The sequence below is a fragment of the Rhinopithecus bieti genome, unplaced genomic scaffold (genome assembly GCF_001698545.2).
Source record: "Rhinopithecus bieti isolate Rb0 unplaced genomic scaffold, ASM169854v2 scaffold_6380, whole genome shotgun sequence".
Taxonomy (NCBI): Eukaryota; Metazoa; Chordata; class Mammalia; order Primates; family Cercopithecidae; genus Rhinopithecus; species Rhinopithecus bieti.
The window spans coordinates 13,040,663-13,066,247 of record NW_016806642.1 but is presented as its reverse complement, the minus strand read 5'-3'; the positions used below and the strand labels follow the sequence as shown (position 1 = coordinate 13,066,247).

Here is a 25,585-nt window from a genome sequence, read left to right as displayed (position 1 = left end):
TCTATGGCCATGGAGACTCTCTAAAGAACCTTCTAAGCCGGGCGTGGTGGCTCACGCCAGTAATCCCAGCACTTTGGGAGGCTGAGGCGGGCGGATCACGAGGTCAGGAGATCGAGACCATCCTGGCGAATACGGTGAAACCCCGTCTCTACTAAAAATACAAAAAAATTAGCGGGGCACGCTGGCGGGTGCCTGTAGTCCCAGCTTCTAGGGAGGCTGAGGCAGGAGAATGGCATGAACCCGGGAGGCGGCGGAGCTTGCAGTGAGTGGAGATCGCGCCACTGCACTCCAACCTGGGCAACAGAGCGAGACTCCGTCTCAAAAAAAAAAAAAAAGGAAGACAATGTGTAAAGTATCAGAATGGCACCAGCAGAGAGTAGGTCTTTGTAAACGACCTACAGGATCAAATTCCTATACTGTGCTACAGTCAGCAAGAGCCAAACAGGACACAAGTCAGAACTCTCATTTCACTTCTTGAAAATAAGCCATAGTCTTCCCGAACACTCTGTCTAATTGCTTATGGCCCATGTTTTAGGATATAAAAGAGAGGAAGGCTAGTAAGGATCCCCCAACCTTTTAATTTTTTTAATTGGGGGTGCAGAGGAGTCCAATTAGGGCAGTGGCGCCAAGAAGGAACCACAACAGCAGGCCCCCGCAGGCTGTCCTGCTGAGAGCAAAGCTCAGGAGGGCACAGTCAGTAAAGGGTTACCCTTCAGTGCAAATGCCCATCCCCCACTGTCACCTCACATTAAAGGGCCAGGCACCAGAGAACAAGCGGGTCAGTGACAGCTGCTCTCATTAACGGTTTGCTCCCCCAGTTTCTCTCCCTTTTGGCCTTTACTTTTACAAAGAAAAAAGAAAAAGAAAGCAAGGGAGAAAGCCATTAAAACAGTCAGTCCCGTAGGCTGGGATTCCCATGTCAAAGGCTGCAGGCAGTTCACACACTGCTTTCTTCGTGGTGCCCACTCTGATTGCTGCAACTCCTTCTCCCTCTCCTTGACCTGTGCACATGGAGTCAGGTGCTTCCCTGCCTGCTGAAGCCCCCTGCACATGGCACTATGACAGCCCCCATGGCACTGAGCTCCTGTGCTTGGCCTGTGAGAGGAGCAAGAATGGGATTTCCTTGGGAGGGCTGAGCCTTATTCATCCCTATACCTTCAAGAGAATACTCCCTACAGTGTTCTCAAAAAGGGTTAGATCAACTCATTGATTCTGGCTTTTTGCTTGTTAAGCACACATTTGCTTAGTCTGAGCCAGAATCCCTGAGAGGCCTTGATAAGACAGGGAGAGTAACATATATGTTACAAATGGTCCCTGCCCCCAAGAACTCACAGCCTAAAGGAAGACACCCATCACAATTTCAATCCAGAGTGTTTAGTGCTGTTACAGAGGAGCTGGGGAGAGGCTGCATAGAGACATGAGCCTGCAGCCAGGCTCACAAACCAGGAAAGGATAAGAAGCTGGTTGAGATCTCTCTATTGTTCATAATTCTTACTGTGAATGAGCAAGGATAATACTAACAACAATACAACCTACATGTGTGGTGCTTCAATATCCAGCCATTATTGTATTCTGGGATTCCTGCTGGGCTGGGGTGAGCTCCCCTCAGGAGGGCCCAGGAAGTCACAATATCAAAGTAGGTGCTCAGTCATGTTTGCTGAACAAGCCCCTCAAAACTCTTAGCAGGCAGGAAAAGCAGCGCCTACAGATGGAGGCTCAGAGAAGTGCAATGCCTTCTCCCACCTTCACCGGGAGTCAGAGATGAAGTACTTCATTTGGGGCAAATCAGTATGTGGTCCATCCCAAGTTATCCCTAGGAAGTCTGTGACTCGATGTACAAGGCCATCAGCCTGAGGGAGGGCTCAGCCTTCAGAAAACCTCCTCTTCTCCAATGAACACTGAGTTTAGCATCTGTCTGAGTCACTCCCAAGGTCACAGAGGGAAGAGGAGGCATTTTCCAAGAAGCCGAGAAGTCCCATTGCATACTCAGTGTCCACCAAAACAGCATGTGAGCACTCAAGTCAGGAGACTTAGATCTTGCTACTAGGTCAACAGACTTAGCATGACACTAAGCATGACCTGCTGACACATGACCTTGGGTAAGTTTCTTCCCTAAATTTCCTCATCTATAACATGAGCAAGTTGGATAATATCTCAGCTCTCTTCCAGTTGCAACATTCTATGAGCCCAAACCCTCTGTATTTACAGAGAAGATTTACAGACCCTATCAGATCAAAACTCACAGGCTGGGAAGAAGCAGGAATTATTCTCATTTTACTGAAGGAGTCCTAAGGCCTAAGGCCAGGTGACCCCAGGCAGGGAACAGGAACGAGGGCTCTCTCACTTTAGTCACTGAGCTGGAAACATTTAACAAGCAACAGTCCAGGGCTCCACTTGCATACTGAGGACAAGATGCTACTTACTATGCAGCAAGCCACCAGGGCTCCTTGAGCAAATCCTGCCAGCACATCACTGGGATGGTGCTTGTGGTCTGATACGCGGGACAGTCCCGTGTAGAAGGCCATCATGATCAAGGTGAACTGCAGGAGGGGCCGGAGCAGGCGGGCTCCTCGCCAAGTGAAGCGGGCCTGCAGGTATAGCTGGAGAAAGGAGACAAAGAGAACAGACATTACGTGACTCCCCACTCACATGCACTATAACCCCAGGTGACACACACTACATTTCTACGAACTGGGACTATCTAGACCTTGGGTGGCATGTTGTAGATACAGCAATTTGAACATGACCTCAAGCCAGTTATTTAAATGATGAGCCTGGCTAGGCGCAGTGGCTCACACCTGTAATCCCAGCACTTTGCGGGGCTGAGGTCGGTGGATCACCTGAGGTCAGGAGTTTGAGACCAGTCTGGCCAACATAGTGAAATCTCATCTGTACTGAAAATACAAAAATTATCCAGGTGTGGTGGCGTGTGCCTATAGTCGCAGCTACTCAGGAGGCTGAGGCAGGAGAATCACTTGAACCCAGGAGGCGGAGGTTGCAGTGAGCCGAGATTGCACCACTACACTTCGGTCTGGGCAACAGAGCAAGACTCTCTCAAATAAATAAATAAATAAATAAATAAATAAATAAATAAATACTGAGCCTTAGTTTTCACACTAGAAAATAGGACAAATAGTTTATCTAGGGAGACAAACTAGGGAAAGCTGAGCAAAACAATATGTGTAAATGACCTTAGCATACTGCCACATAGTAGGAACTTAATAAGTGATAGTTTCCCTTTATCTTCCTCTTGACTGAAACTAATAATTAAAGAGCAGTAACCAGGGCTTGCAAAGGTTTTTTTTTTTTTTTTTTTTTTTAACAATTGATGACAACTTACTTAACACATTTGTGTATTTCCCTGGGGATTATGGCTATATAATCCCTACACTACCTGGTCTCAGCATGGAAATTAAATGTGCAATGATAAGAGGAAGTTATTACATCCCCAATGAGATGCTTCTGCTTCAGAAGAAAGCAGCTCTATCAAGGACACATTTCTAAGTCACCACTTGGAACTATGGATATTGAATGAGAATATAAGGAAACAATAAACCAACAAGACAATGCCAGGGAACTTTCAAATACAAGTTGACAGACACTAGACAGGGTGGAGTAGAAGAGTAACCTGAAGAAAAATGGAAGATTAAAAAAAATCACCTCTAGCTGAAGCAAAGTAGTTGAAATGACGTCAACTGGGCATTGTCCCCTCAGAGTTATCTTGCTGCAGTTTCCGTTCTAACCTCTGGGCACAACCTATTCCCAGGTTCCTGTGGGAACTTGGGAAATGAGGGGGAAGAGGCAAGTGGACAAGAGGAACTTTCAACTACAAATCAAAGCATTTGGAGAGGCAGGAGAAGGGAAGAGAGCGGAGGGGAGGAGGCTGATGGCCTAAAGATAGACCTGCAGCAGTGCTGAAGACATGTTTGTTCTTCCTGGGACAAATGGACACCTTCCTTCGGTGGCAAGAAAAGAGCAAGCAAGTGGTCAGTCTTGATGAGACAGAAGAGTGGAAGATCCCAGAATCACTGTTAGCCATAAGTGTCTAGGACTGAATCCTCAACTATATGGAAAACTATTTCAAATAGACATGGAAGACAGCAGACAACTTTATAATCATTTTGAAATTATATAAATGTATTATTGGAAAAACTTAAGAGGAAAAAATAAGAATACTGACAAAAGATCGCACTGAGGCCGTTGCCTGCTAAACAAGGGATAAAAACAATGGTTTTCTCATATATAAATAATAATCAGTTAAAAATGTAGAAGAAGATTGCACAGAGCCTTTATGGAATAAAGGAGGTAAAGAACAATTTGAAGACACAGAGAGTGAGAATTTTACACTCAACTTTTAAATTCAGAAGTTGATATGCAAATACTATTAGATTGCCATGGACATCCTAAAAAGATCTGGAGAAAAAACTATTCTAAAGATAACCTAAAAGACCAAATCTGTAGCAGTAGGCAAAATAATAATATTAATAATAATAATATAAATTAAATTTTAAAAAAAGAAAGAAGCTAGACACTAAGAAAAGTGCTAAAGACAAAGAAAAATGAGGAGTTATAAATCCTGACGTATAGAGCAGACAGTTGAGGGATACAAGAAAATAAATAAGTGTACTAATGTGTTTTATAGGAGCTATGAAAGAAGTTAGAGGCCAGGGTCAACTACTATTTGGAAGGGATACTTGACCTGAATCCTAAAGGTGAATGAGTATTTGCTGGGTTTAAGGGGGCAGGAATGAGGGATATATATTCCAGGCAGACGGTGGCTCAGAGGCCTGCCATAGAAGTTCCCCAAAACTTCAAATAGTTCAGTATAGCTGGAGAAGAGGGTGTTGGGGAAGTGGAGTGAGCAGTGATGAGAAATAGGGCTGCAGGGACAAGGAGGGCCTAGTTCATGAAGGGCTTTCAGTGTCAAACTAAGCAACCCAGACCTTATTTTGCAGGCCGGTCTTTCCCAAACCGTATTCCACTGAATATTAAGGGCTTCTTCAAAAAAGGTAGGCGAATGATCTATACTAAATCCTTATTTTTGTCACTTATCATGCTTATAAGATTACTAAAGGCTCTGAGAAGTCCTGCAGGAAAGAATACTTATTTGACCTTTCATCACTATTCTCAGAGAACACCTACCTATTTGAATCACAATTGGAAAATATTATTGTCAGCAATGGTGAAAAGTTAAATGATTTCATGCAAAACACTGAGCACCACACTCTCAGTGCTTTTCAAGAGCTCTAGGCAAGACTGGGTCACTACAGGCAATACCAAACTAGGCAAGACTGGGTCACTATAGGCAATACCAAAGTCAGTGAATTGGAGCTATAGGCCAAAGACTACTCCCTTAATGACCTACCAGTGGATGAAAAGACGATTCCTTTTGGAAATGGGGATAAAGAGGGTGTTAGTCTAGCTCCAACTCAACACATGTCTTCAGGACAATGGCAACTTCAAGGAACAAGGAATCATCCATTTGCAGTGTACTCAGTATGTTTGGCCTTCCCTCAGCTATTCTTGGCAGTGGACAAGGGTGGGGTACATAACAGAGCACAGATTTTAATCAGGAAAACCTCCTTGAGCCTCCGTTTTCTCACATATAAAATAAGTGTAGCAACCACTCTCTTAGAGGCTGTGGTCCAGTTTGGTTGATAATGTAGATCAAGAGGATGGCATGAAATACTACTCAATAAATAGGTGATTTTATTCTTTAATCACATTTCTTAATTTGGAGCAGCAAGACTTTCTAACTTCCCTGCTGAAAAATCGGTAGGTCCTCGGAAAATGCTTGTTACGAGTCCTCCAACCATTCCCCCTGCCCTTGCATGCAGGCTTAGGTCACAAGCCTTGGAAACCGAGGGTGGGGCAGAGGAAGGGCGTGTTTCCCAACCGGACAAGGCCCACATCTCCCCTTCCACTGATTCAGATACTTAAGGTTGGAGCTTAATACAAGAAAAAAATAAATACACCAGAAGAATTTGAGAAGAGAGGAAGAGACCAGTCATCAGAATAGCTCCTGAAAGGAAGGGAGTGCTTATGAATGAGAAAGGAGTAGGGAGCCAAGGGAAAAGAATGCCTTTGGGAAGCAGTCAGTCAGACACAGAATCACAGTAAGCAGACGGGACCTTGTTCTCTGATATCCATCAGTAACTAACACATTTATGGAGGAATGCTTCAAGGTCAGCACTGATCCTGGTGTCTGCAGCTGGGGATTTTGGGGAAAGAGGTGCATTAGTAAAGTGCATTTTGGGGCATAATAGCCCTGACTCCAGTCCTGGCTCTATCACTTACTAAGTGGGTGGTCAGTTTACTTCTATAAGCCTCAGTCTCCTTATCTGTAAAATAGGTAGAACAGTATCTCCTTCTCTGGTTTGCCAGTATCAAAGGAGACAATATGGAAAGGAACCTGTCTGGCACAGGATGGGCACTCAGGATACTTTTCAGAAATCCAGGTTACCTTTTTGCCCTGGTGAATGACATTTACTCAGTGACTGTGGCAATTTTCACCAAAACAAGTAAGTTTTGGTGAAACTTAAAGAAGAGTTGAGAATGAGATTGCACAATGACTTTCCATCCAGTGGCTACATCTGATATGAGAAGTAAGCTGGTAGCAGCAGGCTTTGAGATTGATGAAAGCATACAATGACGTTCTCCATCTCACATCAATTTCACTGCTGCTAAATGGATTGGATTTTGCCAGTATAGAGCCCAGTTCACACGAGCCACTCCAGGCCAGAGGTTTGGGCCTCACTGGGATCAGGGAGTACATTCTGGAGGCTGGGGACAAGTAACTCTGGAGGCTCCAATTATTCCCACTCCACAGGAGACAGGTACAACTTATTCAAGAAAGGAAGTCAAACCCTTCTGACAGATGATGCCATCCCCCTATTCTGTACCAAAACACACTTTCCCAGATCAGAACACCCACAGGGCCTTTAGTAAAGTCCTAGGTGCCCTGAAAGGGTAAGCAGAGCTGGATAAAACCTGAAAGCCTAAATCATCTTGGCCTCTTCTCCTCTACTGCTGACATTGTGGCTTATCTGCATTCACTTCCCCATCTGCATGGCCTCTGGGCTAGAGAATCAGCCCTCTCAAACTACTTCCCAAGCACCACTATGACACAGCAGAAAGTAATTTGCAGCCAGAGCAACTAGATCGGAACCTTTTCTCTGCTACATACAATACATACATACAAGCTGTATGGCCCTGGAGAAGTCATTCTGCTTCTATGAATTTCTGTTTTCTCATATACAGTGTAAGAAGATTAGTTTATTTTTTAAAATGTTAGAAGCATCTATTCAAGACTCTGTGAAAGACATAGATGTAAAAAAGTCCCTTCACTAGAACAGCATATAATCTTAAAGACCTTTTCTTGTATTAAGATTTTGCTTGCAGTTGCTTAAAAAAAACCTGCTGATTGTGGATTTGAGAAAAAGAAAGGTGTATGTCTGTTTCCCATACCCCGAAATGATGTATGTAAGTCCCTGGCATGTAGAACTCACTTTATCAGTGGAGTTCTCTTCTCCTTCCCTGTCCTAGCTTCAGAACTGGGGCCTTGTGGAATTCCAACAAAACCTCCTCAGAAAGTGTCTGACTGAACTTGAGGCTGTTCCTCTGGTCTGAACCAGCAGAGTCAGATGAGTGGGTGAGTCACACTCTGGTTCTTGCTAAGTCATTTGTGTTTCATTACATGATTTGCATACTGGTGGAACAGGTCTGTACTGTCCTCTCACTTCATTTCCATCCCTCTCGGGACAGTTCTGCTAAGAGTGAAAAGGAGGCTTTTGTCCTTCCTTAGGTCCCTGCCTACCCTCTTCCTGGAAGCCAGGCCAGACCACTGACACCCAGAGAGAAACTTTCTCCCTTCTCTAATCTCCTCTATGGCTCTCACTGGGCTCTGGTTCATGTGTCTGGTGGGTAGCTTGCAAACATAGTGTAGAACTAGAATTTCTCTCTGGAATGTTCTTTACTTTCAGGACAAAAGAATTTTTGATTGACTTTTCCTTTAGAAGAAAATCAAATCGTGTCTTCTGTCACTATCAGAGGGAGGAAAGAAAACTACCATTTTGCTGAGCACTGGTGTAGCGCCTGGGCCAGGTGCTTTAAATTACATTACCTGTAATTGTCACAATAATCCTATTAGGTGGATACCACTGTGCCCATTCTACAGATGAAGAAATTAATGCTCAAGGTAACCAAGAGACGTGATGTACATTAAGTATATCTGCCTCTTTCTGAGTCTGTGCTCTAAGCACAGAACTGCCTGGCCTCCTTAGGGATTACTGCTTCACATAAAGTCTTAGTCTTTTTGTACTGGGTCTCTGTCTTTGGAGAAAAGAGGCAGTTTGAGGGCATTACACCAAAGAACAACCTCCAGGGGACATTTGGAACTTCAGACTCCTCTAATTCACCTGCACACACTTCCATCAACCCCCACATTTGAAACACAAATGTACAGCTTTTGTAAGAGTTACAGTGGAATAATCTCTGACCTGATCTGAAGCAGAGGGGAGTCTAAGAGCTGACTCATTATACCTTATAGCAGAGGTGAGAGCCACTTCCATCCCCTCAGTCCACCCCTAAGCAGAGAATGCATCCAGTTGTTTGGCCATTATTTACTTCTCTGGCTTTCCACACAAAATGATGAGCTCTTTCGGTGTCCCCAGGCACTCACACAGGTCTGTCACAGAATAGGTACTCAGAAACAGACGGATGTGTGGTGGGGCGAGTGAATGAGATAGGGAGAAAAAAGAGGAAAAACATCTGGTACAGTGATTTATTCCCCTTGGAAACAACAATCTTGCTTCCCCAAGGAGTTTCTATAGCCTCTCCCAGGATTTGTGGGTACACCTCGTGGGCATACCAGACCCCAGGCTCCAGGGCGCCAAACATGCTGAACAAAACCTCAATGACTAACAAGCACAGCCCAGAGAAAGGGCTGTCAGAGCACAGCCACTTCCCTGTTTCCTTGGCACCCAACAAACCCTCCGACACAAGAATAGTTCTCATGGGACAGCACAGTAAAGGGTCAATAGGGAAACAGCTCAGCAAAGAGGCAGCAGAGACTTTCCCTACATGACACAGGCCCTTAGCAAACTATCAAGTCCGTGATGAGGAGACAAAAAAAGTTCTGATTGGAACGGAAAGGAGTATGGCCCGAGGGTGTCAGGAGACCTGAAATTCATTCATTCATCAAATATTTATTGCACACTTACTAGGTATCAGGCCTTGTTCTGGGAAGTAGGATATAGTAGTGAATCAAGAGACCAAAAAATCTCTCCCTCGGGGAATTTACAATCTTTTTTAATAATTTTTTTTATCTATATAGTCAGGGTCTCACTATGTTGCCCATGCTGATCCTGAACTCCTGCGCTCAAGCAATTCTCCTGCCTTGGCCTCCTAAAGTGCTGGGATTATAGGCATGAACCACCGCATCCAGCCAGAATTTATAATTTAGTTGGGAGAAACAAACAAGCAAGTAAAAATGTAGTATGTCAGATGGTGAGAAGTAAGGCTGCAAAGGGGCACAGGGAGAACAGTATCAGAGGACGGGGTTGTCATTTTAAACAGGATAGTCAGGAAAGGCTTCTAAAGAAGGGGAAGGGGCAAGGTGCAGATTTCAGGGTGGGGTGTGGGGAGAACAGCAGCTAAGGAAAGGCCTTGACACAAAGTGGCTGCCGAATGCACCTGCAAAATGAGGAGCTGGGACTGATCCCAAAGGTATTTTCCACTCTCAAGCGTGCCCTCCATTCCCTGGTTCCTAGCAGCCATCCAAATACAGTTCAGAACTGTACTGAACTGAATACCTGCAGTTCCCCAAATCACCTCCTCCTTTTCACCTTCACACATGTAGTTCTTCCAGTCTCCTCTATCTTCATGTGACTAACTACCTCTACTGCCACTCTCTGCTTCAGGTTAGCCTAGGGTTCACAATTCTGAAAGTCCATAATATAACCTACACATCCCCTTGCCCCGAGGGACAATGTATCAGACTATTATCATTGTGTACTGTTTCTTTAGACTAAATTATGCAAGGGCGGTAACCATCTCCCCATTCCCACTCCCAGCCTGGTGCTAGGTGCATCATAGTCCCTCACTAAGCACGTACCAAATGCTGAATGTTGGATGCACAGGTGAGTTCCTTAAGGGCAGGACCCAGCACAACAGAGCAGACACCAGGTGTGCTGCATGAATTGGCGTCTGCCCTGGTGTTGACATTTTATCCAGATAGTATGTCATCCTCAATCTCCAACCATGGAGGTGCAGGGTCAATCCAGATGTGGTCCTCTGGGGTTTAGGCCAGGGCTCAGAGGTATAAAGCATACTTTATGTTTATATATGCTGTGGGTTTGTGTTTTTTTTTTTTTTTTTTTAATTAGAACTTGTATTAATCTCTAACAAGCCTTAACCTCACCCTTAAGCTTCTGTGTGCAGAGATAATTTGGTGTTTGGGGCATGGTTTTTCCAAGCTCATCATTTGGCAAAATTTATTTATTGACCTAACATGAAGTGCTCTTAAAGTTATGGAAGCTCTAGAAGTGGCTGCTGCTGAAAGGCCTGGAGTGGAGCTGGCTGGTGCTTCCGGTCTGCTCTTCTCTGAACTCGATGGTAATGTAGGCATAAGTTTGTTTTGATGGCTCCCTATCTTCCTTTTTAGCACTTAGGGCAGTTCAAACTTTTTTCAAATAGAGCCATAGCGATTGAGAGAGAAACAGGCCATCTCATCCCACTCTTTCATCTGACAGATGGGGAAAGTGGGGTCCAGAGAGGAAAAGTGGCAACAACTCTGCAAAATAGACATGATCACTTCCACTTTACAGATGAGTACGCTGAGGCTCTAAAGCTATGTAACCCACTCATGGCTTCAGAGTTAGTCATGGATACAGCCAGATTTGATTCCACATCTGCTTGATTCTAAAGACAAAAGCTGTCAATGGCTGAACCTGGCTGACTCAAATGTGACTCTCCCCAGCACCCCAGGGAAGCTATGAATCATAGGCTGCATGAACAATAAAACGGCACAGGGTGCACCGGGGAGGCCAGTCTATTTGCCCAACTCCAGCACTTCCTGAAGCCCAACATAAAAGCCCTGAGGGAGGGTCTAAGGGCTTCTCGGACTGACAGCAGAGTTTCCCACCTTCTCTGCTGGGCCTAAATGGTATGAACTTTCTTTAGAAAGTTTTGCAAATCAGCCAAGTCTAGTGGCTCAAGCCTGTAATCACAACACTTTGGGAGGCCAAGGTGGGTGGATCACCTGAGGTCAGGAGTTCAAGACCAGCCTGGCCAATATGGTGAAACCCTGTCTCTATTAAAAATACAAAAATTTGCTGGGTGTGGTGCCACGCGCCTGTAATCCCAGCTACTTGGGAGTCTAAGGCAGGAGAATTGCTTGAATCTGGGAGGCGGAGGTTGTAGCGATCCGAGATCGCACCACTGCACTCTAGCCTAGGCAACAGAGCGAGACTCCATCTCAAAAAAAAAAAAAGAAAAGAAAGTTTTGCAAATCGGCTGAGCATGGAGGCTCACATCTGTAGTCCCAGCACTTTGGGAGGCCAAGGTGGTTGAATCGCTTGAGCCCAGGAGTTCAAAACCAGCCTGGCCAGCATGGCAAAGCCTCATCTCTACAAAAAAAATACAAAAATTAGCTGGGTGTGGTGGCATGCGCCTGTGGTTCCAGTTACTCAGGTGGCTGAGGTGGAAGGATCACCTGAGTCCAGGAGTCAGAGGTTGCAGTGAGCCAAGACGGTACCACTGTGCTCCATCCTGGGTGACAGAACGAGACCTTGTCTCAAAAAAAAAAAGAACAACAACAACAAAAAAGAAAGTTTTGCAGATCAGATGTTAGAAGAGCTGGGATTTCTCTGAATATCACATAAGCACATGCCGTGGCAAAGAGTGCCATCTTTACTTTTTGGCCCTTATCTTCACTGGTGGTTTTAGGGCAAGATAACCTTAGAGCTAAAAACACAGCTGTGTACATATGTGTTGTATATGTGAGTTGTGAGTGTTGAATGTGTGTTTGTACAAGAGTTCTGAAGAACGTATGTGCACAGTGGGGTAGGAGGTCGGGGATATAATACTATGCTGAAAAGAGGATAGATTAAGGAGGCTTTCTTTCTTCTTCTCGTCGTTTACTTTTTTAAAGAGACACGGTCTCCCCATGTTGTCCAGACTTGTCTCAAACTGCTGGCCTCAAGGGATTCTCTCACCTTGGCCTCTTAAAGTGCTGAGATCACAGGTATAAGCCACCGTGCCCAGCCAAAGGAGGCTCTCCTCCATCCCTCTCTCTTCCTTTCCTCCTCCTTCCCTCTTTCTCTTCCTTCCTTCCAGCAATATGGAAGAACTACAACTTTTTCCTCCCTTTGAGGGATGCAAACAAACCTTCAGTCAAAATATACGTCTCACCCATCATCCCCATAGAGATCTCTAGCTGGTAAGGAGGTAATCGGAGTTGGGGACGGGAGGGAGGGGACATCTCAACCATTAAAGCAAAAGGAGACAGGTCTCCTTCAGGCAAAACTTGTTAGGGTTAAAAGGAAATATTCCTTAAGTTCATCCTGAAGAGGTCTGGTTTTTGTTTGTTTGTGGGTTTTGTAGCACAGTACAACAAAAAGAACATACAACAATGTTGGAGTCTGGCCTGCAAATACCTTTTCTGCCTCTTACTGACGGTGGAATTTTTGTCACTAAACGTCTTAGATTCAAATTGGATAGGATAATCAAAATACACCTCATCAGGTCACTGAAAAGCAAATGTCACAGAGTAAGTAGACATGGTGCCTGGCACACAGAAGGCATCCAAAGCAAGTCAGCATCTTCACCTGTTGTGCAGCTGTGAAGGCCACAGTGCACAGTGCTGGCTTCAAAACAATCCAGTATTTTTCTTTCGGAATAAAATGAAGGGATATGAAAAAAGTGATCACATACCCAGTTCCTCTAAGCACTTTTATAAAACACCGAAATTACATTTTTAAAATTGTTTCCAGCCCTGGGTAAAATATACACAGGGAGCAGGAACCTAAATATCTTTGCTAAATTTTCCTTTCTAAGAGCAAAACAAAACAAAAGATGAAGAATGGAGGGAAGTGTTACTCATGAACACACAACATCCACGTTTAATGTTGTCATAGGTTGGGGCCCATCTTTCAGCTCTGCATCCTCGGTAATGGGAAGCCAATGTTGGCTTAGTTTAGAGGCCTCTAAACTTGGAAAGGATTGGGGAGAAAGATAAATAAATCAAACAAACTTTCTATTGTTTTCCCAATTCCTAATTATGCTTTTAAATAAGTTGAAATCAAAATGTTCTTTTTTCAAACAGTTTGTGCTCCTCTGAGCTATGTCTGACCTCTCAGCACCTTCTCACTCTGAATTCCATCAAAGCAGCTGAAAGCAGGAAGTGCCTTGGCACACAGGGACCTCATTCAAGGGGAGAGGAAAGGCAGGGAAACCCACATGTAACTGACAAAGAAAAACAGAGCAGCCCTCTATCTGTCTGGCAGCTGGAGGCAAGCAGGGCACTTCACCTGCATTGCCCAACCGTCTCCAGGAAATCAGAGCCGACATGGCCATGAGAAGAGCAACATGGGAATCAAATTATCGTTCCACCACTGGTCGAAGGAACTCAAACATGCTGCTTAACCTCTCTGGGCCTTGGTCTGTGGATTTGAGAAATGGGGCATGGATTTTATACTTCACAGTGTTGTTATGAAGTCATGCGTCCTCATGGAGCAGAAGTATTTTGCAAAACTCGAAATTATTCTAAATACTTAGGTAATGATAATCCTTAAAGCCCTTCTATCCATAGAATACGGAGGACTGACATGGTGAACGTTGCAAAAAAATTTATCAGAAAGCTTGGGCTTTAGCAACAGTCCTGGTGTTTATGTACATTTTGGCAGTTCACTTTAATTCTCTGAGCCTTACTTAGCAATCTTTTCCCGCAACAGATTTTCAGAAACAGTGCTTGTACCCTAAAATGTTATATTTAGGTTGGTGCAAGAGTAATTGGTTTTTGCCATTTAAGTAATATAGTCCAGGGGTTTTTGTAATGGCAAAACCTCAATTACTCTTGCACCAACCTAATACAAGTGTTTTTATCGCTTTAAAATTTCAAAATGTGTCCACAATGCTTATCAAGCAGCTATGGCAAATACTACTTTTATTTGAAAAACAGGGGGAAAAAACTGGAAAGTAAAATAACTTCTGCTAAGGCAGTGGCAGAGCTCAGAATTAAACCTAACTTTTCTAGCTAACCTCTTTTTCAAGGATTTCACAGTGATGTCATGCCCCTAACTATTTTGAGGGCTATGATATCAGAAGGGATGGAAGCTGGAACTGAGCACTACTCAGATCAAAGGGTGGGTACTTACCACCAAATACAGCATAGTGTACATGGAGAAGGAGGCATGGCCAGAGAAGAAGGACTTCCTGTAAGAGCAAGAGAGGGCCATGAAACAGTCGTATTCACATCCCTGATACACACTTGTCTGTCTGTCTTCCCTCCCTAGACTGTAACCTTGAGAGTAGGCACTATGCCCTGTTCACTTTTGCATCCTTCGCAGTGCTTTGGACCCATGCCTGGAACATAGCAGGCACCCATGAATGCATGAATAAACAAAAGAATGAATAAACGAATGTACTTACCAATGCTATATTGGAAGTATTGATTTACATATCTGTCTCAATCATCTGACTATGAGTTCCTCACGAATAGGAACTATGCCTTATTCACCCATCTAAACTAGGGACCAGCTAGTAAGTGCTCACTGAACTGCACTGTATCAAAGGGGTCCAGGTTCTGGCCATGGGGAGGTGGTGTCTCACCTGGCTTCCTGGACTTTGCTATCATCACCTCTGCATCTGTAGTTCTGAATGTAGCCTTCAGAGCAGTTGATCTGGCTGAAATCAGGATTGCAGACACTCAAGAAGTGAGGACGCAGGCGCCCTATGGACACTTTGGCAATGTCTGTGAAAGACTGGCTGATGGCACAGCCAAAGAGGAAGCAGCCCACTTGCTTATAGAGTGCTGCCACGTAGGGGTTCTGAATCGTCGACCGCGACTTCTTCAGGTAATATATCCGGTAGAATTCCCCCGTGATGATCTAAAAGGAATCCAATAGGGGAATTAGGCGGTATCAAGATTCATCATTAACATTGATGCTGTAAAGGGTATTTAACAACATCAGAGAATATTCAATATTTGCAAAGGAGTGTCCTAATTTTCTATTTATGAAATATACAGACACAAATACGCACAGAAGGAAAGATGAAAGTGCTAATAGAGTTGGGTGTTTTAAGCCCTACATGACCATGTAATACCTTTGTAACAACAAAAACATACAAATATATTTATAATATATTTATATGCATATATGTGCGTGTGTGTATATATCTATATATTTTTTTTTCTTTTTTTTTTTTTAAAGGGAGAGGCAAGAACTTAACTATAGAAAAGAAATACTAAATGAAGAATCAAGGACAGGGTTAAGGGCAGCTATGATGTCACAGGGTCTGAGCAAACCTCGGGATTCTGGGATTTGGGGTAAAGGATCACAGACAATGACCTGACTCCAGTAAGGGCCTCAGCCTCGTGCTGACATTGGCCATGGTGAGAGTTTCTGTATGAAGAGGTGGATATACCATGGTTAAGTCCTGGGGAATCCAGACTCTACCACCAATCTGGTATCCTTCAGCAATCATCTATGCCCTCCAAGCTTCGGCCTCCTGCTCTATAAAAGGAGGCTGCTCACCTTTGCAGCTGTTGGTTCAAATAGGATAACATGAATGGGAAATGACCTGGACCATAGAGAGTGATGCTTTTACTTTTTAGAAGCAGAGTGTGATAAATAGAATACCAGTCTAAAAACTAAGAAACTTGTAGTACGATGCCCTTCAGTGTTTGTGAATTTCCTCCAGTCAGCCTGTGCGGTCTTCTCTGATCCTGAAGACCCTTCTCAAATCCTTCTTGATTTTCACACTGTATCTATGATATGATGCTTAGAGTTTTATCACTACTGAAAACAATCCACCAATTACAGATTACCTATTATATGCCAGACATTGCTTTTAGATTCTTTATGTCATGAAATCCTGACGCTCAAGATAGATATAGTGACATCATTTACATTAAGGATGGGGGACAGCTGATGTTCTGTAAGGTAAATGCCTATGATGTGTACAACCACACACCCTGCTGCCTTTGTCTTAACTCCACAGCCCAGCCATGGGCACTTCCTGCTTGTAACCACAGCCCAGAGACAGTGATGGTCAACTCATCACTCACCACAAAAGTCCCTTCACACTTCCTCCCAGGGCAGGATGATGAGCTACACTTGCCCTTTCAGAGGGAAGAGGGCATGTGCACAACCACAAGGGAAGCAATAGTCTGGCATATCTGGATACTCCTTTGCAAAGGCTCCCAATATTCTTTTACAGTGGAGGAAAGCATCAAGGCACAAGGTCTGATCAAGATCCTCAAGGGCTCCAAAGTCTAGGGAAGGACGACCATGTAGGAAGGAAACACCAGCTGGGCCCAGGGACAAACAGGTGCAGCAGCGAGAACAGCTACTATCACAGCCAACATTGACACAGTGACTGTGTTTATAAATGCTTTATATATAAGAGCTACATTTCACTTTCCCAGATCATATTGAGTACAATTCTGTATTAGAGGAACATAGTCAAAGGCCACTTTAGCCAGCATCTTGGCATAGCCGTTTCCTGAGAGAGTAAAACTAGTATGTGACCCTGCATAGATGCTCAAAGACTATCAGTTGAAGGAACAAATGAATGAAAGGGAGCAGGACGGTAGTCCTCAAAGTTGCCTTATTACAAAATTGGAAGGATCCCCTCAACATTACCAAGAATGCTTTGATAACACGTTGCAGACATTAAACTCCGAGAAGCATGGCAAGTCATTAATGAAAGGGACCATTATATTTAGAAGAATCTTAGGTCCAAATGAGCTCCCATCTAAAGATTAAACCCAGGTGCACTGACTCCCTGCCCAGCATTCTTTCCTACCATTCATGATCTAATTCCCCTTTTGAACCTGTTTATACATTTACCCTATGTAACCTCACAGGCAAACAAGTTCCAGATGTTTATTACCACAATCGTGTTCTCTTACTCTTTTTTATTCTTCCTTACTTATAAATCATACGAGACTTTTTATGCAGCAGGAAGAGCACTGAACTAGGAGTCAAGTAGCCAAGGTTCAAGTGCCTACTTGTTTAGTGAAAATGGGATAAACTGGTTTCTGCATTTGTAAAATGAGGGTGCTAGACTGATTGATGACTTCATAACTGCAATGACATTTATTCTCAACTCTCCTGGGCTATGTTCACCATCTACCACTAGCCTGCCAACCAAGCACAGGTAATAAGCAATAGCAGAGGAAAGTTACTTGCTCAGAGATGACACCAGAAACAGGGAGCAGAACCAAGGCCCCAGGCAAAATCCCTGACCTCAGATTGCTCCCTGGTTCTCTGAACCAGCCACTGCTACAGATTAAGGAACTGTTTCTAAGCAGGTGTGGCCTGAGGATCAGTCAACACAATTTCCTGTTTGATGCTGAGAAAGAACATGTGAGTTTCCACTACAAATTAGCATCTCTTGCATGGATTTACTTATTAATCTCAGATGAGTCACCTTTGTGCTCCAGTCACTTTCAGGGAGACGGGGTTTGACTACAATTCAGGGATTCTTTTCAGCTCTTATGTCCCATCTCTAAAACTTCCATTTTTAGTGCCATAGTCTTAAGATAGTAAATTGCAAAGTAAAATGTTTCCTTCACTCATGGGAAGACAAGGAGATGAAAAGAACATTTTGCAGTACCTCAAATTCTTAATAATAATGTTAACAGCAGCCATCTCTTACATTTATTTTGTACTGCAGTTTCATTTAATCTTCTCTGTGAAGAAGATATTCCATTCTACCAGATGGAGATACTAAGGTTCTGGGAGACAGTGACTTTTCTGAAGGATTTGAGGCCAGTAAGTGACAGAGTTAAGAGTAGAGCCCAGGTATTCTGACTTCAGCTCAAAGACCCACAGCAGGCTACATTGAGATAATTTTATTATTTCTATTGTTATTAAAACCAATTTCCACTGTAGGAGAGCAATTGCAGATTTTTAAGGAGAGGGTCAGGCTGAAGCCATTTGGCAGACACATGACTCCAGGACCACATGGCTTCTGGGGCAGCCTTGACAGATTTTAGAGTGAATGAGCAACAAATTATGTATTTTCTCTATCCCCTTGTATAGAAGGGTCGGGGAGTCGACAGCACAGCCATAAATCATCATTATGAACCAGCCGGACTTGGCTTCTTGTAATCCTAACCCTTAAAAGTCTATTTAATGAAATTTGGGCTGTGAAAGGCAGCCTGAATACCTCACCTCCACAGACGAGGCGAAGGCTTAAATTGTTCTCCAACACGTTACACACCTAACTCTGGAGTCCCAGATTTACTGCTTTCGGACTTTATTCATTACTCACAATGTTTTTATTCCTGGGTAATAAAATAAGCTCTTCCCTCCCCTCCCCTACAAAGACTCTGTCCCCACTCCCAGACTCCTGCCCCAGAGCCCTCATTTCTGCCTCAGTCAGCAAGGTTCTGATATGTAAATTTCACTGCTGAGAAAAATGCCTTCAATGTTGATCCCTTTCTGAAAGAGCAAGCAACAGATTCTGGGGGTGATGGCAGGCTGCCAGGCAAGCAGAGAATTCTCCCCTACCTGCCTTTTAAAGCACTTGGCACAGAATCTGGAAACTAATAAAATGGGAAAGCATTGCAATTAAGCTACAAGGGGACAGAAACAGATCAGTCCTTGCCTGAGAGGGGCTGCAGTTTGGAGAGAGATTGGCTCTAACTGCAAGATAGCTCCTCTTCCTGTCTTCTCTGGTGAAAAAGAGCTCAACTGCCCACATATTTACAAATATTTAACTGTTACGGAGAGGAAATATGAAGAAAAATTAGGATAGACTTTTGGGAAATGATAGCGCATGAGGTGGTGAAAGAAGCAACAAACACGTTGTAGCCAGAAAAACCTGTCTGAATCTTGTCTATTACCTTAGGCATGTGACTTTACCTCTCTGGGCTTAGGTGTCCTCATCTATAAAGTAAGGTTAATAATATCTACCCGGCAGGATTGCCAGGGAATTAGATAAGGTGATATGTCAATCACCTGGCACCTAGCAGGAGAGCCCTACAAAAGTTAACTTTTTTATTCCCTCCATTGGAGAAGACAACAAACAAACAAACAAATAAAAAACATGTTTTGTAGAGAATATCTCTTCCAAGAGCTCCTTGGATGATACCATACCTAATTGAAGAGTTTGGAAGTACCACCCCTCCAGGGTAGGACCAGAAAATGTGTGTACGGACGGCATTGCTTCTGATCATTTTATCTAGTATGTCAGTATGTCTTTTTCAGCAGATCAAGACAGAAGCAAAGTCTAAACCCAGAGCAGAAGGGACAAGCCTACTCTACTGTTTTGTGTTATTTTTAAGATTCCACTCTATTTATAAATTATCCCAAGAAAAGTAATATCTTTGCACAGCAGCCTAACAATCTCTCTTTCAGAGACTGAGAACTCATCTTCCACTGCTGAGTCTGAAGGACAAACTTTCCTATACTCTGATCTGCTTTAATATTTGCTTAGTACTTTACAGCTTACAAAGTACTTTCACATCCACTATACTGTTTGCTTCTCACAACACCATATGAATTACTAAATTATTACCAACACTTATATAAATGCCTATGATGAAGGCCAGAGAGGGCAGTGAATCACTCTTGATAAAAATGAGACAGCAAGAAGACCATCACTGAAGCTGGGACTTCCTCATTCTAATTCCTGTGCTGATCCCAATGACATCAAGTTGGCCTTCTCTTAGAAGTCCTACTAGGCGGTAGCATGTATGTCTCCAGAGAGACAGATGTTCACAGAACGCCCAGTAAGCGCCTGCCATCTTGAAAGGCACCTGCACCTCTAAGTTCCTGGTAGCCACAGAGGGTCAAGTTGTTCTTTTACATCTCGGTTACATGAATTGATGAACTTCTTTTGCCCAGAAAAGATTAATTCAACAAACCATTGATGATGGAGAATCATGAAAGGAGAATCACATTTCTCACTTTAGTTCTCAGTCCCAAAGGAAAGGAAAAATATAATGTATCTGGGTCCTGTTTCTAAGGATGGAGACAGATGTATGGCTGTATTTTCTCTGGAGCTGACTGCTCCATCTACTGCAATAAAGTGAGGCATCTTAAGTAACTAGAAATAGTTGATTAGAAATTTATTCTCTGATTCTTCTGTCACTTGGTTACCATCTTCAGCCTTTTTCAGGAGATTAGTGCCTCACTGTCTGGGAAAGGTAATGAAGACAGAGATCTGTCCAAAGATACCAGTGTAATTTCTGGGTTTTATGGGTAAGTCAGAACTCCAATATCTAGAATAAAGACAGCAAAGAGGCCAGAGAGGGGCTCCAGAAGCTATTTATGGTTGAAATTAGCAGTGGCTGCCCTGTGCCCACAAGTCTCATGAAGAAGAGAGTCTGAGGCATAAAGCATCATAATTTTCCCAAAAGTCAGGGACTTATTTAGAGTCATGGGCCTCCTGACAGCCCAACTCTGCCAGTCCAGGCAAGAATCTCCTGGCTGTTCTTTCTGCAGCATTGCCTACTGCAACCTCTTACTCTTTTTTTTTTTTACCTTGAATGTCCTAGGCTTCCTTAATATCACACCAGCATGCTTTTGTTACTACTTCTAAATAAATGTGGGTCTTCCCTAGGACTGTGTTCCTGGTGTTCTGCTGTGATCTCAGCTGCTTCAATAGCTTCAATTATTAGCTCTATGAAGATGACCTTCAAAAGGCCATCTCTCTCTCTCTCTCTAGCTTCAGCCTACCCTTTTCCCCTAATTGGCCCAATTCCAATCTTCCCCCAACTTTTCCCAACTAGAGATGTTATTAGCATTTCAAATTAACTAAATCTAAAGTCACACCCATTCCCACTCCTGTCCCAAACTTCACTTCTCTTCCCTCTATTTCTGCTCAAGGTGCCACCAAGCATATGACTGACAAAGATGTGCAATCTTAGACTCCTTCCTCTCTCTCATCCCTTTGTCCATCTGGCTTTTGCAAGGTCTCCTGCATCTATCTTTTTCTCTCTATTCCCCTTGCATGGCCACCACTGTGGTTCAGGCCTCATCCTTACCTTGATTAGAAAATTGACCAAGCTCACTTAAAATACTCTCATCAACCTCTAGCCAATTAGCCAGAGTAAAAATTTCTCAACATTCAAGGATCTTCACGATCTTGCCACAATCTTCTTTTCCTACTGTAACCTTGTCTACTCCCTTATATTCCATTCATTCAGCCAAACAGGTCTGCTCTACATTCCCTGAAAACACTTCATTGTTTTGAAGTCTCTAACATTGCTGAAGTAACGCCTTCTGCCCAGGTCAGGTTCTCTGACGAAAATCCCACTTATGCCTTAAAGTAGAGCTCAAGTGCCAACTAGTGTCCTGGGTTAGAGTTTGGCTCTTTGACTTGAGTCTTGTACAACTGAGCTCTCCTCTCTAAGTCTCAGTTTCCTCATCTCTAAAAATGAAGATGATGACAGTATCAAAAGCAGGGTTGTGGTGAAAATTATATGGGACAAGTGCTCGGTGAATGATGATGATGATGATGAAGTCTTGGCATAAGCCTTAGTCTTAAGTGCTCTTCCTCTGAACTCCCACAGCACTTTATTTAGACCTCAGACAATCTGCAGCATTTGACATGTTTTGTCCTTGAAGCTCTCCCCTCCCTAGCAGCCACCACCATGCACTGCCCTGACTCTCTTCTTATTTTCAGACTAATTCTTTCCTTTCCTTGAGGGTCTAATCCTATAGTCAGTCTTGTACTTGCCTTGAATTCCCTTTAAATCGTAAGATCCAAAGGCAAGATTTGTATTTTACACATCAGCTTATAGGCCAAGGTGCCTATCACAAAGCCTGCTTGTTATAAGGGAGGTATCACCCTGTACCTACGTACACACAACAGGTGATCACCATCTCTACAAACCATTGATGCACACTGTCAATCTTAGGCAGTCATCTGCCCAGTGTTCTAGATGTTTTATCTTCCTCCATACATTTAGCTCTCCAAGCCCAGTAACTAAAAGCTTTTATAGCTAACTAAATAAAGAGCACTCTACTTAGCACTGACCAGAGTGGGCCGTCATTAGCATCTGTTAAAGCACTTAGGCTTGAAAGCCAAACAGACTTAGGTTTTAATTCGTGTTCCCCCATTCACTAAGCAGAGTAACCTCGGGCTAGTCACTTCACCCTTATAAGCCTCAGTGTCCTCCCTCATTTGTCAAATGCAGTAAATAATAGCAACCTCACACAGCTGTTGAAGAGGATTTAAGATAAGACATGAGTTTCCGGTCCATTAAATAGCTCATAAATGTTATCTGATTCTCCACCCCATCCCCAACACACACTGCCCCTCACAGAAAGTATTTCTCGGCCTCCTAAGCATTATCACTTCAAATGGAGAATATCATCACCTTCATATTAGTTTTTCAAATAATCATGAATCCCTAAGAGCTGTACCTAACTAAGGAAGAATTGCTGCTGTTCTCACTTCTTCCAGGACATGAGAGTGAGTGCGGGTGGTGGAGAAAGGGAACAGATGAAAATTTAGTGCAATCTCCATGCCTGTGTTCGTTAAATCACAAATAGATGCCCCCTCCCACTGTTCCCCCAGGGATAAGAAGGTCTCAGAAGAACTCCGTAGCCATCTGATCAGGGGACAACACAGTTGAAGGATTAATGTGGCCTCTCTCTGTTGGTGGTCTTGGTAATTGCACAGATGTAGAGGATTGTAAACTGGGGGACTGGGTCTCCCACTAACGCACCACTGGGCCAGCACAACTGCACATTTTTCAGAGTTGAAAATTCGACTAGCCTTTAATGAGGAGGCAATGTTGGGGAACCTTGTTTTCTTGGCAGGGCTCTTGCAGATAAAGGGAGATGGAGGGGTGGGGAGGAACTAATGGAGTCCAGATGTGGGCAAACTGAAGCCTGATATTGAATAAACAAGTCTTGCAGGTACTAAGCTCTTCTTCTTGTCTCTCCAGAAAGAAATTTGCATGTGGTACAGAGTGTGTTCCCATGTGCCTCCTGGAGCATAGTTGAGATTTTAAGGAAGAAAACAGGACATTTTTCCCTGCTCCGTGAATCTTCCAATATCTTTTGACCTAATGCTTTTGATTTTCTGCCCCCAGTTTATGACTTCTTCAGTGATTTTTCACAAACGTATATTGAGCACCAAGGTCTACGTCTCACACGAGCAATACCAAATCAAATCAGATCTGTCACTCCCCCATGCAGCTAACAGGATAGCCAAGAAATGGACAAGTAAACAGACATGAGAATCAGCACAGTGACTGCAGCCACAGAGGTAGGCCCAGGGTTCTCTGTGACCTTTGGAAGGTAGGAGAGAAGACAGCTAAGGAAAGCTTCCTGGAGAAATGTCTGCCTGGTGTTTATTAAGTACCTACCATGTGCCCAGAGGAAAAGACCTGGCCCCTGTCTTCCAGCAACCTATTATGTAGCTTTTTTTTTTTTTTTTTTGATACGGAGTCTCGCCCTGTCGCCCAAGCTGGAGTACAGTGGCGTGATCTCGGCTCACTGCAACATCCACCTCCTGGATTAAAGCGATTCTCCTGCCTCAGCCTCCCAAGCAGCTGCAACTACAGGCATGTGCCATGAAGCCCAGCTAATTTTTAAACTTTTAGTAGAGACTGAGTTTCACCATGTTGACCAGACTGGTCTCAGACTCCTGACTTCGAGTGATCCACCTACCTTGGTCTCCCAGAGTGCTGGGATTACAGGCATGAGCCACTGCGCTCAGCCTATGACAGCATGTATTAAAGGTGTTATTTGCTGCTGGAGATGGGGTAGCTGCTAAGTTTCATGACCAGAGACAACATGCAGCTGGTTGGGCTGAGGTTCACCACTGTGACCCCAGCACTTGACATATCATAGGCACTTGATAAGTACTTGTGGAAGGAGGGTAGGCTGCAGAAGACAGCAGCAGGAATCAGAGGACTCCTGGTCTGGCCATGCCACTACTTAGTTATGAGAGACTCACTCAATATCCTTGAGCCCCGGTTGACTTAGCTTTAAGAATCAACCTCCCAGGATTACTACCAGGTGCAAAGAAGAGCGTGCACATAAAAGCCATGCTGTAAACTGTACAACACTACAGAAATATGAAGGATGATTCTCACTTATCACACACATAATATCACATGATTTGACAACCAAAACAAGCCTATAGCATTGGTGAACTATTGTGACCAATTTATAGAGAAGCAAAGTATAGCTCCAAGGGGTTCAATGGCTCTCCTGAGGTTGAAGGACAAGTCACAGAATGAGTAAGCACGGAAGTTGGGACATGAACCTAAGTCAGATGATGCCTAAGTTTGACTTTTTCTCTAGTTAGGAATATTATTACAGAAGTCAGATTCAAGTGGGGTAGCATTTTTATGGCTAAGGAGAGAGGGGATTCATCTATGACTCAACCATACATCAATTATTATATATTAAGACTCTGTATAAACCCATTTTAGGGTCTGAGCGAGGCAAGCACTGAGCCCATGTATATTTAAAATGAATACTTAGCATTTCTTCCCATTTTAAATCTTTGCCCATGATACTCATTGTAATACAGTGCAAGACAAAACTGAGAGATAGGAGATGATATTTTACTGTTTGCTCCTAGTCTTACTGCTGCTAGAGTCATTAAGCCTTTGCAAGGCAGGGATAGGAACCATTGCTTTGTGGATTTGGAAGGAATTCCTATTATGCTATAATTCCAGAATCTGAGATACATCTGAGAAAGAGGTCAACATGACTAGATTTTTCCATATCTCCTGCCATTGAAAGGTGTCTGCTTTCTCCATAACGCCTGATGATTTGCATCTCCAAACCACACTGGTCTCCTCCACTGCCATTCCATTCCTTTGTTGTGGAGACCATCCAAATGGGAGCAGGGGCATCCGAATCAGTCAAGTCCTCTTGCTGTTTTAAACAAACCTGACATTCAGCAGAAGGCTCAGGACAGCAAGCAGCAGGATGATGGTTCAATTTCTAGCTCTGGGCCCCTCCACCCTCCACGACTGTCATTCCTGCCCTCTAATCAGAACTGGGTTCTGGATGGGGCCAGCTGGGAAAGTGGGAACTGTGTCATGAGCATCGTTGTTGTTAAATTTAAACTCTAGAGCTTTTCCAGAACTGAGAATACAAAAGTGAATTGTTCCATCCACCTCTGAGGTCTTTGCTTTTACCTTTTTCTGTGAGTACCCTTGACAGTTATGACAGGTAAGCAGGCTAGTAGGCTTCATTAGGAGCCCCCAACTCACATGTGCCTCCAGCTGAAATGCCACAGCCGTTGGAACAAGAGGTAAGAAAGTCCTATTGCAAAGAGGAGTGAGAGTCAAGAGACCTGGGTTCTAATTAAATCACTATAAGAAGAGAGTGGGGGATGTGTAGCTAAGGCTGGGGTTCCTTTCCTTACTATATATATA

General features: G+C 43.7%; 1 protein-coding gene across 1 annotated transcript in view; it reads right to left on the bottom strand.

Moving 5' to 3' along the window:
• PLPP3 (phospholipid phosphatase 3) overlaps window positions 1-25,585 on the bottom strand; it is an 85,867-nt gene that overhangs the window by 15,348 nt on the left and 44,934 nt on the right. The window contains exons 3-5 of the mRNA XM_017877267.1: window positions 14,830-15,107; window positions 14,376-14,433; window positions 2,424-2,600 (exon numbers count right to left, since the gene is read on the bottom strand). Of these exons, the coding sequence (XP_017732756.1) occupies window positions 2,424-2,600; window positions 14,376-14,433; window positions 14,830-15,107 (513 nt within the window). The remainder of the gene's footprint in view (window positions 1-2,423; window positions 2,601-14,375; window positions 14,434-14,829; window positions 15,108-25,585) is intronic.